The following is an 18,323-nucleotide window of genomic DNA, read 5'->3' as shown; positions in this document are numbered from 1 at the left end:
TTAGTTGTTCTCAGCAGGGACCAGAATTACACTCATGAGGATATTTGGAAACGTGTAGAGACTTTTTTGGCTGCCAGAAGGTCTGGGGGACACTACTGGCATGTGGAGGGTAGGGACCAAGATGCTAACATTCTGCAGTGCCCGGAGGGAAGGTTCCACACAAGGAAGCATCCCATAACGCCATCTGGCAGGGATGATGGCTGATTCCCTTGCCTAGGTTAAAGTCAAAGATCCTTTTTTTTTTTTAATTGAAGTAGAGTGGGCTTACAATATTCTGTTAGTTTCTGGTGTACAACGTCATGATTCAATATTTTTATAGATTGCACTCCATTTAAAATTATTGTGAAATATTGGCCATATTCTCTGTGCTATACAAAATAACCTAAAGTCCAAGCTCTTTGGAGGACTTAAGCCCTTCATAATCTGATCGCATTTTCCTTATCAGTCTCAGTACATCTCCCACTTCCTCCCATTTATGCTATAGGCCATTGTCGTTCACGCAGATATGTCTTGTTGTTCCTTTGGTCTGCTTTGAGACACAGCCCAGGTGTCACATAAATTCATTAAAAAACAAATTAAGTATTTATCAAACACCTACTGTGTACAAGTGCTGGAGCTACAAAATGAATTAGATATAGTGTCTCCCTTAAAAAGTGCTCATAGCCTGGTGGGGGAGGCTTCCTCCACAAATGGATAATTCTAGAAACACTGTACTCAACAAAATATGCACAGGGTATTATGGGAGGACCAAGAATGGGCAACAAAGGAGGAGAGGGGTAGTCAAGGGAGGCTTCCTGGAGGAGTTGATAGCCTAGCCGTAAAGGAGGAAAATGAGTGGCAGGTGATGGGCTTGTTCCAGGCAGCAGGGGCAAAGGTACCTTGCCCTCATTCCTAGAACCTAATGCCTCAGCCTTCCTTTTCCAACCTCAAGCCAAAGTACCCAAGACAGGGCTCTGAGGTTGTCTACGCTCTGCACGTGGGAAGAAGAGTCACCATGGAAATGACAGATGATAGATGACCATGAGAAGTCAGCAGTCCCTTGGGTCTAGAAAATATAGGAGAAGCCTCCCAAAGGCCCCACCAGAAGCTCCCGTGAGTGTGAAGAGGGAAGAATTGGAGGGAAGAGAGACGGGGCAAGCGGCCTTCTGAGCCCAAACTGTCGACATGGCAGGGCTTATGTCGTGGGTCATATTAGACCTGGGATTATTTCTTTTCATGCAGCTGGCATGCCTTTTATAAATTAGGAAGCCCTCAGCCCTGTCTGTGGAGGAATTTGATGTTGGTAGACAGCATCTTCATTCGTCAGCTCAAGTGTTCAGTGAGCAGAATGTCCTTATTTCTGTACATCGGGAAACAGGACTGTTAATGCCTTGGAGTCAGGGCATGGAAACCACTGGTTAGTTACACCTGGGCATTTCAGTGCTACTCGTCAAAATAAACTCCTCTCTTGATGATTTTTTTCCCCCATAGATCTCCCGGGTTACACAAAGTATATTTCTCTTGATTACTGCATTTATCCTATATTCAATTCCCTTAGAAAGGCAGCCTAAGTAAAGGTATGGATTATCCTCTATTTTGATCAAAGTGCACTGCCTGTTTTCTCATATCTTCCTAGTCTAGAAATATGGAAGCAGGGAAGGTCTCCTTGTGGGGCAGATGAAGCCTGTTATTTATTTATTTGAAAATAACGTGAGGGGGAGGAGAGATGGGTAAATATATTTGTTTGTTATTTATTTTTAAATTTCAATATACCATTTTGAATGGGCTGTCCATTTACATGGTCAAAGTCCGTAATAGGCAAAAGAGCATGAGGTCTCTCCCAGCCCTGTTTCCCGGGCATCCACTTCCCCTCTCCAGGACCACCAGCAGTAGCAGTTTCTTGTACAGCCTTCCAGAGATATTCTGTAAGTGTAACAGATGGAGCCCTTTGAAAGCAGGAAAGGCAGGTGACATGCACGAGGTCAAGGCAGAGCAATACCACAGCAAGGTGGACCTCAGGTCATTGACATGAGTGCCCTTCTGCTGGGAAGGCACAATTACGCGGGGTACTGCAGCATCAAGAGCATTGTTCGTTAGCAGATTATGGTGTTACAACTAACCCACTTGCTACTTTCCAGGCCTCTTCTGCCCATGTCCTGAGATAGGCCATCAGCTATTCAGGGACAGACTCTGAACCAGGGCTCAGGCCGTCAGCACCTAGGTCCAGCTCCACACCCTCACCGGGGTGCCTGGCCAGCTGTGTAACCCCCTGGGCTTCACGTTCCCTGACTGCACAATTAGAACGTTAATCAGGTGATCCTTACGGTCACTTCCAGCTGGAAAACAAATCTCTGGTAGGAAAACAAGTGACTTTGTGCTTAAAAACCTTAAAAAACCCTTTTTGGATATTTAGCTAGATATTTTTGGATCTTTAACTAAAGCTAAATCTTTATGATTCCAGCCAATTTAAGAGCCAGTGTAAGAATGAGTATTTGAGCAAAAGCTTTTGAAATTGAGCACTTCATTGCATTTATTTGTCATAATAATCAGAGGGCAAGGTCTGTATCTTAAGTCCCCAGTGCCTGGAACATAGTGTGCTCTTGATTAAAGTATAGTAATAGCAACAGCAACAATAATAATAGCAGCTAACGTTTACTGAGTACTTATCACGTGGCGGGGTACTTGACCTTGAATATCTCCTTTAGTCAGCAAAGAGCCCTAGGACCCTTGCACTGTTATCCGTAATTTCCAGATATGAGGAAACTGACATAGAGGTTGTCACTCAACTCATACCTTTGAGACCAGAACCTGAACCTGAACCTGAACCCACAACTCTTACCCATACAGTTTACCTGAAGGAGAAACCAATGACTGATGATTTGAAGCTGGTAATTGAGAATGGGTGTCAATTATAACGAAAAAAACAACGCATTGTCTTCTGCCTTCCAGAAAAAACTCCCTCTGACAGCTCTCGCTCAGAATATGCAAGAAGCATCGACTCAGCTGGAAGACTCTCTCCTGGGGTAAGAGTTGGCTGCTTTCAGTAAGAGATCCAAGTGCCTGGTGGGTTGGTGGAAGTGGATGGCTGGGTGATGTACATGGCAGCCACCTGTGTGACCAGAGGCTCAGGCCCCATGGGAGGCCACTGGGATGCTAAAGAATCTTGCTGTTAGTGGAAGCAAGGATGGATGATACAGAGGGCCGGTAACAAAAGTAATTGATAAGGTCGATTATTTATTCTGCTGAGCTTGGATATAAAGAACTCAGTCCCTTCTCTGGTCCAGGTGTTAACTCAGATTTATAAGCCCTAACCAGTCCCTTCTAGTCCTTAAGAATCATGTCTTTTAAAGATGATCACTGTAATGTCAGTGGAGGTTGTCTCAAAAGAGTGCCTTTTCTATTACACATAATCCTTTTCAATTACGTGGATTTTTTTATAAGCATGTATCATATAAATAATTTTTAAAATCTAATTATGAAGCTGTTTTCATTGTAAGAAGGAAGGTTAACCTTTCCTTCTACTTGCTCCTCTACGAGGCCAGTGTCCTTTGATCCTGTCTGCTCTCTCCTGCTGTAACATGGGCCCTCCTTTCCCAGCTGGATATGGCCTTTGGACTTTCCAGCCCATTTCCTGGGGTCTGCATGCTCTGCACCCTACAATGCTCTGTCATTCTTTGAAGGACACTGCCTAGGCTGGACTCACTAGCAGACAGAAAACAATATAGTATAATAAACTTTATATATGATTTAAAAGATTATCAGAGTGCTCCTGAGAATACTTGGTTTTCACCTGACCCAAGGACCTAATCTTTCAGTGAATTGTCACCTCGCTGTTTACACATATCGCACACACATACACACAAAGTGTACCTGAGTCAGTCTTGTTCATTGTAAAGCACAAGTCTGTGGACTCATGCCCTAAGTTGATAGCATTTGTAAGGCTGTGTTGTGACGTGCCCTAACGTGGAGGAGATCCCATCTCCTAATGTGTTCCCATCGTATGGAGAGCAGAGCTGGCTCAGTGTGGGAATCGGGTGTCGGAGTTAACAGGTGTATGTTTGTCGCTGGGGCATCTTGTTCTTAAAGGAAGATGCTGGAGACATGTGGGGATGCTGAGAATCAGCTGGCTCTGGAACTCTCTCAGCACGAAGTCTTTGTCGAGAAGGAGATCGTGGACCCCCTGTATGGCATAGCAGAGGTGGGTGCTTTGGTGGAAGATGGGTGGGGAATGGTTCGCTTGTGTCTGAAGTTTTAGCAGTACTCAGTGGCTTTGGAATACACTTTTTAGAAATAAGGGGGTAGGCTGAGGGTGCAAAATCCTTTGCCTAAGAGAAAAAAAATTGTAAATAAAGATTGCACTTTACTCATCCCATCTCATGTGTGAGATGTTCTTCTTTCCAGGTGGAGATTCCCAACATCCAGAAACAGAGGAAGCAGCTTGCCAAGTTAGTGTTAGACTGGGACTCGGTCAGAGCCAGGTAAGTTACAGCTGTGAAAAATAACCAATCACGCGGTCTTCTGTCACATCCTCAGCAACCATTGCCCTCCTCAACACGGGTAAAGACCACGGGGTGCACAAAGCAGAGGTCGTCGTGGATTCACACACTTGACTCACAGACCGAGTCACAGCCTACTTACACCTGCTTTCAGGCCTCATTCTCCCAAGCGTGGCAGCGGGATGGTGTTAGGACATCCTGTTCTTAGTCAACCAACAGTAAAAGGAGACAGGAAAAAAAAGAAACCTAAGTGTACTCAGGGGAGAAGGGACAGTGGCAGAGTCCTGAGAGCGTCGCTCTTGGAGTAGTGGAACGTAGGAAGAAATAGATCTGTGATCTCAGCAGCCGCTAAGGGTCCCACTGCCTCAAAAAACTTCCGTGTGGTTATGATTATTTTTCACAATCAGGAACTGCTGTGCTCAACAGGGAGGAACTAAGTAAAACCAAGTAACCATCCCAGAGGGCTGCTGTCAGATGACCCGTCTGTAGTGCTCTGTGGCCGGACTCCGGCCTTGGCTCCATCCGTGAGGGCGTTAGTATCAGTGACTCATGTGAGAGGACTAGGGAATAGGGAGGTGGCCGCCTTGAGCCCCATCCTTTCTCATACCTTATACAAGGGTTGACAAACTTTTTCTGTAAAGGGCCAGATAGTAAATATTTTCAGCTTTGCAAATCAGATGCTCTTTGTTTCAGCTACTCACATCTGCTGTTGTAGCAGAAAAGCAGCCCTGCGCAACATGTAAATGAACGAGCGAGGCTGTGTTTGAATAAAACTTTATTTACAAAAACAAGTGGCTTTGCTGAGCCCTGCTTTGTTAACTCGTTTTAATCCACACTGCACTCTTGTGACATAGGTGTGATTATTTCTGTTTGGTGAATAAATGGAGATACAGCGATCATTTCCTGAATTTCTACGTGTCTGATGCTTTTATCTCCTTGTTGCTAAGATGTCACTGAGTGTCAGTTGCACCAGTGATTTGATATCTGATTTGGGGGTGGGAGGAGCGGAATGAAATAGAAACACCACTTTATTAAATGTACATATCAATTAAGACGTCCCGATTTAAGAAATGTTGAGGTGATAGAAGGGACATCAAGGAATGAGCACGTGGTAAAGATGATAATTACCACTTACTGGACACCTGCCACGTGCTAGATGTGAGATTACGTATGTGACACGTCAGCTCTTTCAATTCTCCCACCAATCCCTATTCATTTGCCTGTTTGCATTTTCAACAGGCACCGAGTAGGTACGTACCATGGGTGAGACTCTGTTGTGGATACTAAATGCCCTTCAGTGAGGGTTGGGAGAGGGGCAGGGGTTAGCAGGTTATGTGACATCCCCTACTTTGAGAGGAGACTTGTTTACAGATACAGGAGGCGCCTGCACATGGTGTGGCTCTGACTTGCTGTGTGCCTTGGATATAATAAACAGCAGAGCTGGAATTCTGAATGCAGAGTCTGCTCTCTCCTTGTCACTTGTATAGGAGTAATTAGAATCCTGTGGCCAGAACAAGGATCAGGGAGCGAAGGCCGCCCTGTGGTAGATTTTTGCTGGAGATAAGGAAGAATGTTATAAAGGTTAATTAAACAAGGCTGTGAGTGTGCTCTCGCAGGAGTTGGTTGAGCAGTGTTATAGATGCCTGCCTACCAGGAATTTTACATCTGCAACACACGTATCCCATAGGAGATTTCAGCACTGATTCTTGGTCCTGCATTCATGGTCCTTCTCGCTTTAATCACAGTAGGTATTAGAGAAACTGAAACAGATCACTGCTCCTTCTTCACTTTTCCCTATTGCTGTGGCTTTTCCCTGGAGGAAAATGGTAACGGGTAACAGTAAGTGAGAACCCATTGTTTGTTCCCTCCTTTGCTGCTCGTGACAGCTCTACCAGGCAGGTGGTATTTGTTTTCTTAGTTTTGCAGATGAGACAACCCGGGGCACAGAGAGGTTAGGCCATTGCCAAAGGTCACACAGCTAACGAAGGTAGAAGCAAGCTTCAGACTTGAGCCTGTCAGACTCCAAAGTCCATGCTCTTTCCATCGCCAGCTGTGCTTCAGCAGATTTACTGAAGCCTTGCTGGGGAGGAGCACATCACAACAGGAACGTGAAAGAGGGCAGGGCAGAGCGTTTGGGGGCCCATTCAGTCATCTGGGAAGCTTGATAAGTTGCTAACGTGGGCTTTCATGCTGCATCTGTATAATACCCGAATTTAAATTTAAAGTGATAGCACTTTCTGCAATAGCAGGCTTGTCCCTATTTAAACAGAAGGTCAAAACCCACTTGAAAACCAAACAGAAATTATTTTAGATTATTATTCCCCATGCACCCCCCTCCCCAACACTGCTATAGTATAATTTTGGGGGAGGGGGTCCTTTTGTCTTAACTATGAAGGGAATATAAACATTCCACATTACGTTTCAGATTTTCTGTAGTTACTATCTTTGGAATATTAATCCTTAAAAGTGATTTTAACTCTTAAAGTGCTTTCATAAGCTATCAGTTACTATCTCCATGACTGAAGTTCTGGCTGTCACTTGCTGAAAGTAATCGCAGGTCAGGACGGTAGTAGGTGGTGTTATCAGGGGTCCTGAAGAGCAGCCACTGACTCCCAGTGGCACAGGGAACATTCTAGATCAAAGCAAGAGAACAAGGGGGTGTTTTCATGGCAAAGATCCCAAGATTGGACACTGGAGGAAGCGGTTTCATGGACTGATGTTCAGCAGTGGGGCTTGTGTGGGACAAGATGTGGTCAGTCCTGTCATGGCAGGAAGCCATGATCACTTTTGCCTGTCTCCATTCTTAGAGGATAAACTCAAGAGAAGCTGTCATCCTAGGTACCGATAGCTGTTCCAGGAATCGATTTTGGAGAAGGAGTCTGTCTCCATTAGGTCCTTGACTCCATACAGCTGATTCTCAAATAATGGTTACCCCTGTGCTTTGCAGGTGGAACCAGGCTCACAAATCTTCAGGAACCAACTTTCAGGGGCTTCCATCAAAAATAGATACCATAAAGGAAGAGATGGATGAAGCTGGAAATAAAGTAGAACAGTGCAAGGTAGGAGAATTCCCAATGAATATGTACTTAAATCAATCTTTTGGCTTTTGCAAGCAATGGATGAAAGATCAAATATTGCAAATTATTTAATGTTTAACATAATTCCTATTAGAATTCCCTGAATGACATTTAAGGTGGTTTTTATTTTCTTCTTCCTTCTTTCTTTATTTTCCAAGACTCTACATTGCTTTATAATCAGAATAAAACATTATTTTTAAAAAATTCAAGTAGGATATTTTTTAGAACTTGACAAAAATGTGTAAGCTTATTTAAAATGAAGAATGGGGGAATAAAAAGAGAAAAACTATATAAAAACATATCATAAAGTTACAGCAATTAAAACAGTGCACAATAGGCACAAAAATAGATCCATGGAATTGTATAGGTTTTCTAGAATGAATGCTGTTATATTTAAGGGTTGAATATATAGCAAAGGGGTCATCATATATCCACAGAGAAGGGAAGGATTATTTTTAAAATGTTGCCGGGACAGTTGGTTTCTAATTTGGGGGAAATATAAATTTGTATCTCATAAGTTAAATTCCAGACTAGGTGGTTATTCTCTATGCATCTATCTAAAAAGATAGATGTTTATTCCAAACGTTATTTGAGGTGGTAAAGAAACAGGTCTTTGGTGACTCTTAGGACCATCACCTGACATTTTTCCTCCTCTTATTGTTCATAATTTTGCAAAACTGGTCTCTGCATTCTACTAGATAGCATTAGGACTGCTATATTTTAGTTTATTCAGGTCATGCTGCAGTTCACTTTTCATGATAGCAAACCTTGGACAGTTAAATGCAGTAAAAAGACTTGTTAAAAAGAATATAATGGGTAAGAATTACTACTGGACTCACAAAGTCATGTTATAGCCTTTGCATTTAAAAAGATGATAATCACACAAATGCTTCTGATAAAAGTCTCACACTGGCTTTTTCTTGTTCAGAAGAGTTGTCATTTCATCAGTGTTATTTACCCATCAGTCTCCTTCGTATCTGGTCTAACCTAGATCTTGGCTTGTGGCGCCTTATTGGATATAAATTTGGCTAGCAGTTTGGGGGTCTGAACTGGGCCACTATGGGCTAAGTTATAAGAGAATTCTTTTAACTTCCATACCATGGCTTCTCAGAAAGTCAAATGGTGAGAACGTATGAAAATATTTTCTATTTCCTTCTCTCTTTATGTTAACGTCTGGGTAATTTCCTGAGATCTAAGTTCTGTTTCACCGATTCTCTCTTTAGCTATGTCTGATCTGCGGTTTAATTAATTAACATTGAAGTTTGAATTTCGTTGACTCTGTTTTTCATTTTGAAGTTCTAATTCTTCAAGTCTGCCTTTTTTGATAGTGCATTATCCTTTGTTAGCATTTATTTTTTAATGTTTTGAATCATTTATATATACTTATTTTAAGTCTTTGTTAATTCTGTTTCCTGAAGTTCTCTGCGAGAGTGGTGGGAGTTTTCTTTATCGTGGATTGTTTTGCAGTTTTGTATTGTGAGCTCATTTTAAGAGGGACTTTATCTGTGGGACTTCTGGGGATTAGGAATGAGTCTCCCAGAGACTACTACCAGTTCAGGGCCATTTTAAACTAAACTTTCTCAGTTTGAGTATTCCTGGGCCACATACAAAATCAAGTCAAACTTCAAACCCTCGTGAAAGGAGGTCTATATGTATCTGTGAACTCTCAGGGAAATGTTTTACTTGCCCAGATACAGAGCCCAATCTAAAACAGAAGGTAGTATATTAAAAACATGTGTGTGTATGTGTATATATATATATATGTATATGAATATTGGAAATATGGATATATCCAATTGCCCAATCTATCAGTTTTAAGCTAATTATTTAACTTTTATAAAAGTAATTCACTTATATTTGTTCAAATATCAAAACTATAAAACAATATGCAGTGAAGTCTTTCTTCTGCCCTTGTCCTCCTCCTCCTCCTAATTTCCACTGCTCCCAACAGGTAACCACTGTTACTAAGTTCTTGCTTTTTTCCTTAGGGGTATTTTTATACAAACATAGTGATAAAAATATTTCCTCTCCCTTTTTTACCCAGATAGTTAACATACCTTACCAGAAGTAGTGCTCTATGCTTTGCTTCTTAACACAGCATGTTAATAATAAACCTTGGCGATCTTTCCATGTCAGTCCATATTAAGCTAGTTTACGCTCTTCCTCATCCCTGTGTATGATTGTACCAGTCAGTTGATGGACATTTAATCTGCGGCTGTTTCATTACATTTTGCTCTAGGAGCTCACAGAGATCAATTCTCAGACGCTATTTTCTTTTCACCTCTCTTTTCTTCAATGACATACCTTCTCTTCTGCTTACCCAGGATCAACTTGCAGCGGATATGTACAACTTTATGGCCAAAGAAGGGGAGTATGGCAAATTCTTTGTTACGGTAAGCACTTTGCCCTGACGAGACATTAAAGCACTGTAAAAGTTGTCATTTTAGCTTTTTTGCAAAAGATGTCATTTTTGGTTTTGCTCAGCCATTGTGTGTGTGTCCATCCAATGCTAACGTTACTTTTGTTTTTGAATGTGGGTCTGTTCTCAGTTATTAGAAGCTCAAGCAGATTACCATAGAAAAGCATTAGCAGTCTTAGAAAAGGCCCTTCCCGAATTGCGAGCCCATCAAGGTAACGTAACCTGTGTGCTGGCCTGATGCCTCCTTCTCGCCTCTGCCACTCCTGCCTCTGTTCTTCTTCAGCCAGCTCCTTTGCATGCCTTCCCTTTGGACAAAACCGCTCTGCCTAGGCGGGCACTGTTTCCCAGCACACTTTCATCTTCCTTTGCCGCATTCTCTAATTTCTTCCAAATCCAAATTAACACACTAATGGAACATTTGCAGTTCTTCTGAAATCTTCAGTTGAAGAGAAAGCTGCACCCTTTGGGGGAGCATCTGTTTTTCTGTCTTTTAAATAGGTTCGAAACATCCTAGCCTCTAATTATCTTTTCCCAAATCAGTTATTTGTTCCATAGGGCTTAATTCTAGTCCTGTGATTCCAAAAGCATAACACATTTTGGGGAAAAAAAAAAACTTTGGACTTATCAAAAGAAATTTTAGAAGCCAGTACCTGATACCCCATCATCAGGCACACAGTCAGTGTGATTGACTTGGGAGACCGTGACCACCTCGTTCAGATCTTGTTCTCCTCAGCACTCACTTTGCCCACTGTATTCAAGCACATTGCAGATCCTACCCTCAACTTATGAGTGGACCAAGCTTTCCTCTGATGTTTAGTTTTAAACTGAACATTAACTCTTTTGATTCTAATTCTCTCTGATTTGCCATCAGAGCATCTACCAGCAGAGATCAGTAAATGATCAGACATTGCCCTGTCACCTTTGGACCGGTTATAGTACTCTTTGGCTTATGGTATAGTCCCAGCATTTGGAAGTTAAGTGCCCCTGACAAAACCACTGGTCTCAAGCTGAAAGAGCATCAAGCCAGGTGCTGAGTGTGATGACTCTGTGATTGTGAAAGAGACTGAACACGTGTGGGGGGGGAGGGGAGGGCACACACACTAGACCCTCAAGAATATGACTCCTTCTCCCCTAAATTGCAGGCGATCTCAACAGGTTGTGACTTTGTGCCTGAAAGTTGTTAGATTTTGGAATTAGAAAATTCTATGTGGGACTTCCCTGGCAGGCCAGCGGTTAAGACTCCGCATTTCCAGTGCAGGGGGTGCAAGATTGAGCCCTGGTTGGGGAACTAAGATCCTGCATGCTGCACAGTGCTGCTGCCAAAAAAAAAAAAAAGAAAAGAAAAAGAAAAAAGAAAAGAAAATTCTATGTCTTGACTGACTCCTTAGCCAGATCTTTAGTCATCTGGAGTTCAGTGGCTCTGATTTGCTAGGCCAATCTTCAGAGGATGAGCTGCCCTTGCTTTCCAAAGTAATCCCATTTCTTAATTTGTGGGTAATGGGGTTGAGTCACAGTGCAAAGGAACAAAGCCGCTGGCAAACATTCAGCCTTGCAAGAGGCCGACTCTTGCTGGCCAGGGTCAGAGCACCGAGAGCCAGTATTTATGGGATGCTTTCTGTGTGGAGGGCCCTGCGCAGGATAAAATAGTAAACATCACCGTCCTAGCTTTTGAATGGCTTTAAGCCTAGTTTGGAAGGGTTGACTAGGGCACAAAAAAAGAGAAGGTTTCTTCAGCAGCGCCCCCCCCCCCTTTTTAAAACTCCATTCTATTTTTACCCAAGGCTATTTTCCCTAGAGAAGTATGTCAGAAAGTCATGGGGAACAGGCAGGGGCAGGGAAGAGGTTTAGGATGGAATAAGGGAAGCCAGCGTGGGACGGGGAGCAGCCAGTGAAGGAGATGAAATTCTTCTATCTTTCTCTGCAAGGCTGCTGCCTTCACCCAAGCCTTGGAATTCAACCCCTTCCACTTTTGCCTCTCCTCACATCTGCCTCTCATCTTAGTTCTGCCTTCCTCCCCCTTCTTCTCTGTTTTCAGAAAGATTCAGGGTGTCCTTACGGTAGGAAAAAAAAAAAACTCTCCTCTCCGCCCAGCACCCCCACACACCCCGGTCTCACACTCGCAGTCGGCTGACCTTAGTTCCATGCCTGCCTGTCCTTGGTGTGGTGCCCCATTTCACTGCATCCTCCTTTGTTTTTCTGGGAGGATCTTCGAATGACTCGTTTCCATCGGCCACTTCCATTTTCTAACCACCTTCCCACCCCTGACTCTTTGCAGTCTGGTTTCTGTTCCCAATCACTCTGCTATTAAAAAAGCAAAAACCAAAAAAACACTGCACGTCCCAGTGGGCCGATGATTCTGAATTGTCAGATTCTGGCATTTGACGTAGCTTGAACCATTCTCTTCCCTGTCAGTTTTCCCCCTCATTTCACTCAGCTGTTTTCTGGCATTGTTGGGGCTGTTTCCTCCACGTCTGTCCCCTCCCCAGAAGTCAAACTTTTTCTGAGAGCCAGTCCTTGCTCCTGTGGCCTTCTCCCTTCCCCCCGCCAACACCTTCTCTCTCAAAATCCCGCCGTTTTGGTGGCCTCCACTCTCACCTGCATCTTCATCCTCACAGTCTCATTGTCAGTTCCCTTTGATGACTGGCTGCCACCTTAAACTCAGCATCTCAAGAAGCAAACTGACGCTTTTCCCGCACCAGCTGGCCTTTCCTTCCCCCTCATCTCCTTGTTACCTCCTTTCTCCAAACAATCCAAGTTTCAAAACTTAGAGCCATCTTTTCCTTCCTTTCTGATACCCTCTCATCGGGTTCTGTGCATTTTTGCCTCTGCCGTGCCCTCCCCTTCCTCCCCACTGTCCCTCTCTACCCTGTGCCCCCGTCGCCTGGTGCACGAGTGTGGAATAAAATGTCAGTCCCCGGACTCAGGACCTCTGGTCTTTTCTCAGCTTGAGTCCTCCTGGTCTGTTTAATTCCTGTCCATCTTCTAAGACCTTCACTGAGCTCCCCTCGTTTGAAAAGCCTTCTCTGACAACTGAAGCCAACAGTGAACACTTTTGTCTCCAGAATCGCTCTAGCATTTATGGTCTACACCAGATGTCGCAAACAGCCGCATCGCATTAAAAAAAAAAAATTTTTTTTTAAACTAATTGCCGTCATTTAAAAACCAGACTCTTTCACATAGCAGTGCTAACTTCTGGCTTCTCTTGGAAGTTTAGGTCTGGTGGGGCTGGACCTGCTTTCCCACGTGGCGACGTTGGTCTGGCCTGGAGAAGCAGCCGCTGCCTCTGGGCGGCCCACGCCCTCCCCACCCTGACCCAGCACCTATGGCGCCCACCTGGCACCAGAGACAATTGTGTTTGCGACCCTCGTCTATACCATTTTTCTGCCACGACTTAGCGAACATGTCTCGTCTTGTTAATTCCTGCTGTGTGTTTACACGTGTGTCTTGTGTTTTCTTCACAATTAGATTGCTCTCACCCCGGGGGTGGGGAGGGTCTCTGTGATCCTTGGGGCCTTGCTGCAGGGCCTGGCACATGAGAGGTCTGTTATGTGAGGAGCAGCCCCTGCGGTGAAGTCTGCCTCCGGAGCGGTCTCTAGGTCCACGGCGCTCACATCCACCCTCTGCCAACATTACACCAAGATGGGGGGTGGGACACCCTGTCCAGTGTTCAGGAGAACATTCCAGCAGGGGTCTGGACTGTGCCCGCCTCTCAGCATCGCGGGGTCAGGCATGGGGAGGTGATGGCAGAAGTCGTTTGCAGAACTCCCCTGGGTGTTTCTGATGTATCCCCCAGCGGAAGGGTCAGCTGGCCCTTTTCTGCCTGTGTTGAGAATCATTGCTTTAGGTAAGAGGAACAAACTATCCAGAGTAGGATCTGGCCTCCGAGAGGACTGTCCCAGAGCCCTGTCTTCTGTGAAGGATCAGGCCCCTGGATGCTTCTTGTGTTCGGAACTCCACTGACCAGGGCCAGGGCCAAACCCAGGAACGAGGGGCCTCCTGACAGTTCTGAGAGCGGCCATGGCCTTGCGCCCCCCCCCCACCCCTTCCTTTAACCTCTAGCCTACTTGCTCTTGCCATCAATATTTGACTTTTCACAAGCGCCCAGGTCTGCGGGTTTGTGGGCTTTTGCTTTCCTTCCTGTGATGGGCCCCGCCTGCTGTCATGTGCAGGGCAGTGTCAGAGCCATGCTGGGGTAATAGCACAGCCTGCCTGGAGTCCAGGATTCGAATAGCACAGTGGCTGGAGGACATGTGTCCTGTCGCTGGAGAGAACCCAGCATCCCCAGTGGAGTATTTTCCACCAACTGGTGTGCCCTCTTTGGCTTCTGTGTGCTTCTCAGTTGGTGCTGGATTTCCACACACCCCCAGGCAGGCCGGGCCCAACCACACACTTCTTCCCCTCCTTCAGTACATCCACGTCCTAAACGCCTGTCTGTGTTTTCCCGCTTTATTGTGTGTCTTTTTGCTAAGCTGCCTCAAATATTTTGTGGAATGAAGCAGAGCATATAACTGGAAAATAACATACCATATTGCTTTGCTGCTGTCGGCACAGCCTCCAGCCTCAGCTGCCCCGGGGCTGTGTTCTCTCCTACTCAGAATCTTGGACCGTGTGGGGATTCGGCACCAGAAGCGCTGCATGTCCTGGAGATGTTGCCTCTGATAGGAGTTGACATGGGCCCTCTCAAGTCCTGTATGACAATGCTTGGCTTGGGTTTAAATTTTTATGAAATTATTCCCTTTTTCAGTGGAAGGAGTCTACTCCTTGTCCTCAAGGTAGAAGGCCAGTGCTGCTTTGCATGGCTAGATAAAATTCTTTTCAGTGAAAACAGTGTGCTCAGGTGGACGTTGGTTTCAGTGCGAGGCAACCAGCCCACCCATCTTGGGTTAATGCCGGCGAGATGCTGTGTCGGAAGCACCATCGCAGCTTCCGCTGGGCATCCTGCCATGTGGGCGTGTCAGGGCACTGAGCACAGGCCTCCTCCCCAGGCTGGCACACGTTTTGTGCTCTAGTAAATGGCATATGACAGAGGTGAAGAGAACAGGTGTTTCCCCCTTTACAAAGCCTCAGCTACAGGCTGCTTTAAAAAAGAAAAAATCCCCTTTGGTAGTTTGGAGGAGGAAGTAACTTGACGAGGCCGCGAGGTTGTCGCGTGTCTTACTGAACGATTTGCTGCTCTAGATAAGTGGGCAGAGAAGCCCGCCTTCGGGACGCCTTTGGAAGAACACCTGAAGCGGAGCGGGCGCGAGATCGCGCTGCCCATCGAGGCCTGCGTCATGTTGCTCCTGGAGACGGGCATGAAGGAGGAGGTGAGGGGCCCCCCCACCCCCGCTGTCCCAGGCCGGTCTCTGCAGAGCAGTGGCTCTCAAACTGTGTTCACCGTGACCACATTGCACACTGAGGCTCTGTCCGTGTTACTGATTGTAGACACTAAAGGAAACAAAGGTTTCACAGAGCAGTATTTACATCGCCTACGTGCAGTACACGCTCCCTTGTTTTTGGGGGGGGGGGTCCCTTTTGATTATTTCATTTTACAGTGTGGTTGTGATTTGTGAAATGAATTTCGTGGTGTACTGCTGAACCAGAGCTTCCGTGAGCTTTAGTTTCCAATAGCGAGAATTTGACATTTGTGTCGTACTCTGCAATGGGGGGGAGGGGCGCATTTACATACTTTATTTTATGAAATCCTTACCCAGAAAACCCCAGGAACCAAGCGGGGCAGGTCTCGTGACCCTTCCTGTATGCATGAGGAATTCAGCACGCAAGCAGTTCATGCTGGGGCAGGGCTAGAAGCAAAGCACATGTCTTTTTCTTCCTTTTAAAAGCTTTGTATTGAAGTATAGGTACATATAGAAAAGTGCGTGTATAATAAGCGAACAGCTTGATACATTTGCATCATCTGAACCCAGTCATATAATCAGCACCCTGATCAAGCACTCCCCCACCCCCAGCCCCCGGAACCTTCCTTGCATTTGCTTCCAGTCACGCTCCCCCTTCCCTGCCCCTATCAATATGACCCCAACTCCTAATAGCCTAGATCAGTGCTTCTCATCCAAGGCCAGTTTCACTGCCTCGGGGAAGCATTTGGCAAGGTCTGGAGACATTTCTGATTGCTGCAACTCAGGGGGGCAGGGGGAGGAGTTGCTACTGTATATCCAGGGGTAGAGACCAGGGATGCTTCTAAACATCCTTCAATGCACAGGACAGCCTCACAACAAAGAATCATCTGGCCCAAAGTGTCAGTACTGCTGAGGTTGGGAAACTCTGCCTAGGTTAATTTTGCTTAAAGCCCAAGTCTTATAACTCCTGGCCCGATGTCTTTGTAGGCCTGCCTCCCTTGGATGACCTTCCGTGTGTTTTTCTTTAGGTAACATTTAGGGCCATGAAAGTGACCAGTAGCCAAGCTGAACAATTTTTCTTGAGATTTCAGTTTTTTAAAAATATTCCTAAATTTAGAAAATCCATGGCGATCAACCTTGTGAAAGTATGAAATGTTGCTTTTAAATAGATTTCTAAGAGGCATGGGTATTTTAGCAATAGGGCAGGGCACGAGCTAGCAGTGATTAAAAATGGTCTGCTCTCTGCCTGTCACTCCGTCTCCTTCACTCCTCCCGACAGCCCTGCAGCTCTCCTGGCTGAGCTGTGGAGGAGCTGGGGAGGCAGGGTGGGCGGAGGGCTCTTCCGTCAGATTTCTCCTGCCACTCGGTGTAAGGCTCACAACTTGAACTCGATACTAATGGCTTTTCATTGTCTTTAGGGCCTTTTCCGAATTGGGGCTGGGGCCTCCAAGTTAAAGAAACTGAAAGCTGCTTTAGACTGTTCTACATCTCACCTGGATGAGTTCTACTCAGACCCCCACGCTGTAGCAGGTGAGCTCCAAGGAGGCACCCTCCAGGTGGTGACACATCATCAGTTAAAGATCCAGTATTAAGTGACAGTTAAAATCGAATGGTCTCCTTATACGTTTAAGGGACAAAACTGAAATAAAACTGAAAAGTGTGCCGGCGTACACTTACACATACGTATCTTTTCTATTCCTGTCTTGGGGGTTTTGTTTTGTTTTCCTGATTACTAAGTAAAGGTGAAGGTGGCTTATAATCCAGATGTTCGGAGGCATGCTTGTATTTTCTTCTCTTTTACCCCCAAATCTCCTTCTCCCTGGAGAGGTGATGTCTTATGAAGAAGATGGCTTTGAAGCTAATTCTATTTTCTGTTGATCTCTCTATATATTTTACAAGGGACGGAAACTGTCTTATGAGCATTTCATTCTCTAACCACTCCTGCCAATTCATGATTTGTTCTGTGTATTGTGAACGGGTTCTGTGTATTGTGAACTGTTATAATTGAGACCTTTGCAACTTGCAAAATAATATATCCTTGCCCCTTGTGTACTCAAACCGGGTGTTAATTTCAGGTGCTTTAAAGTCCTATTTACGGGAACTGCCTGAACCTTTGATGACTTTTACTTTGTATGAAGAATGGACACAAGTTGCCAGGTAAGTTTAAAGAACACCAAGTGTTAAAAGCTAAAGGAAACCACGTGATACTTTATCCCGTCTGTAAATCATCTTGCCCTTGGGGATCATAAAGTAACATTAAAATAGTGTATTCTGAGCTGTGTGGGAACTCGGCTGTGTGATATACAGTTGCCATCATCAGTCACAGTAGTTGTTGCTTACTGAGCATTTAGTGCGTGCTAAGTGCAGTACTAGTCTTTGTTCCCATTACTTCCTGTAGCTCCTAATTAATGACGTAAAAGGCAGAAGTTTTTGTTATCCTCATTGTACAGGTGAGGAAACTGAGGCTTGGGGAAGAACGGCTTCAGGGAATTGGCCAGAGCTGGAATTCAGACCCAGACCTGTCCGCCCCAAAGCCGGAGTTCCTCTCGTTTATCCCTTCCCCTCCGACCCCAGCTGCCGTCAGTCCGGAAGTAGTCGGTTTTAGGCGAGGCAGCCTTGTTCCCAAAGTCCTGGAGGTTTCTCTCCAGCCAACCAGCCCACCTCCTTGTTAACTTGTCCCTCCTGGTTCTGACTCAGAGGTGCCTAATTCCTCACCTGTAAGGGAAGAGGAACAAATCTCTCCTCCCCTCCCACCCCCTTCCCCAGTCTTCAGACACAAGTCACACGTTCCCATCAAACCAGCCGTAATTAGAAATAAGCCCTGCGCACTGGTGAGTTTTACATCGGCCACTTGAACCAGGCATTTGAGCTTTTCTCCTTAGCTGTGGCATGAGAGACTTTATCCCTGGTAGATGGTGAGGATTTTAAAGTCAAAGTAAGTTCTCAGTCTGGTTGTGTTCTCGGGACCCATCACGGGGCGTGGCCTATTGTGAGTACCTGTGTTTGTGGGGCTGGA

At 45.2% G+C, this 18,323-nt stretch overlaps 1 protein-coding gene across 7 annotated transcripts in view; it reads left to right on the top strand.

The window, feature by feature from the left end:
- The window catches only part of ARHGAP17 (Rho GTPase activating protein 17), an 87,257-nt gene that overhangs the window by 42,799 nt on the left and 26,135 nt on the right, over positions 1 to 18,323 (top strand). For all 7 annotated transcript variants that reach the window (XR_009055414.1, XM_057748357.1, XM_057748358.1 and 4 more), the window contains exons 4-12: positions 2,929 to 3,002; positions 4,066 to 4,177; positions 4,381 to 4,457; positions 7,423 to 7,534; positions 9,877 to 9,945; positions 10,102 to 10,183; positions 15,150 to 15,277; positions 16,726 to 16,837; positions 17,383 to 17,464. Coding sequence is in view for 6 of the 7 variants with exons in the window: in XM_057748357.1 (XP_057604340.1) it covers positions 2,929 to 3,002; positions 4,066 to 4,177; positions 4,381 to 4,457; positions 7,423 to 7,534; positions 9,877 to 9,945; positions 10,102 to 10,183; positions 15,150 to 15,277; positions 16,726 to 16,837; positions 17,383 to 17,464 (848 nt within the window). In the remaining variant the exon portion in view is untranslated. The remainder of the gene's footprint in view (positions 1 to 2,928; positions 3,003 to 4,065; positions 4,178 to 4,380; positions 4,458 to 7,422; positions 7,535 to 9,876; positions 9,946 to 10,101; positions 10,184 to 15,149; positions 15,278 to 16,725; positions 16,838 to 17,382; positions 17,465 to 18,323) is intronic.

Source organism: Hippopotamus amphibius, chromosome 9, assembly GCF_030028045.1.
Source record: "Hippopotamus amphibius kiboko isolate mHipAmp2 chromosome 9, mHipAmp2.hap2, whole genome shotgun sequence".
Classification (NCBI taxonomy): domain Eukaryota; kingdom Metazoa; phylum Chordata; class Mammalia; order Artiodactyla; family Hippopotamidae; genus Hippopotamus; species Hippopotamus amphibius.
Note: the sequence above shows the minus strand (reverse complement) of the source record. Positions and strands in the feature narration are given on the sequence as shown.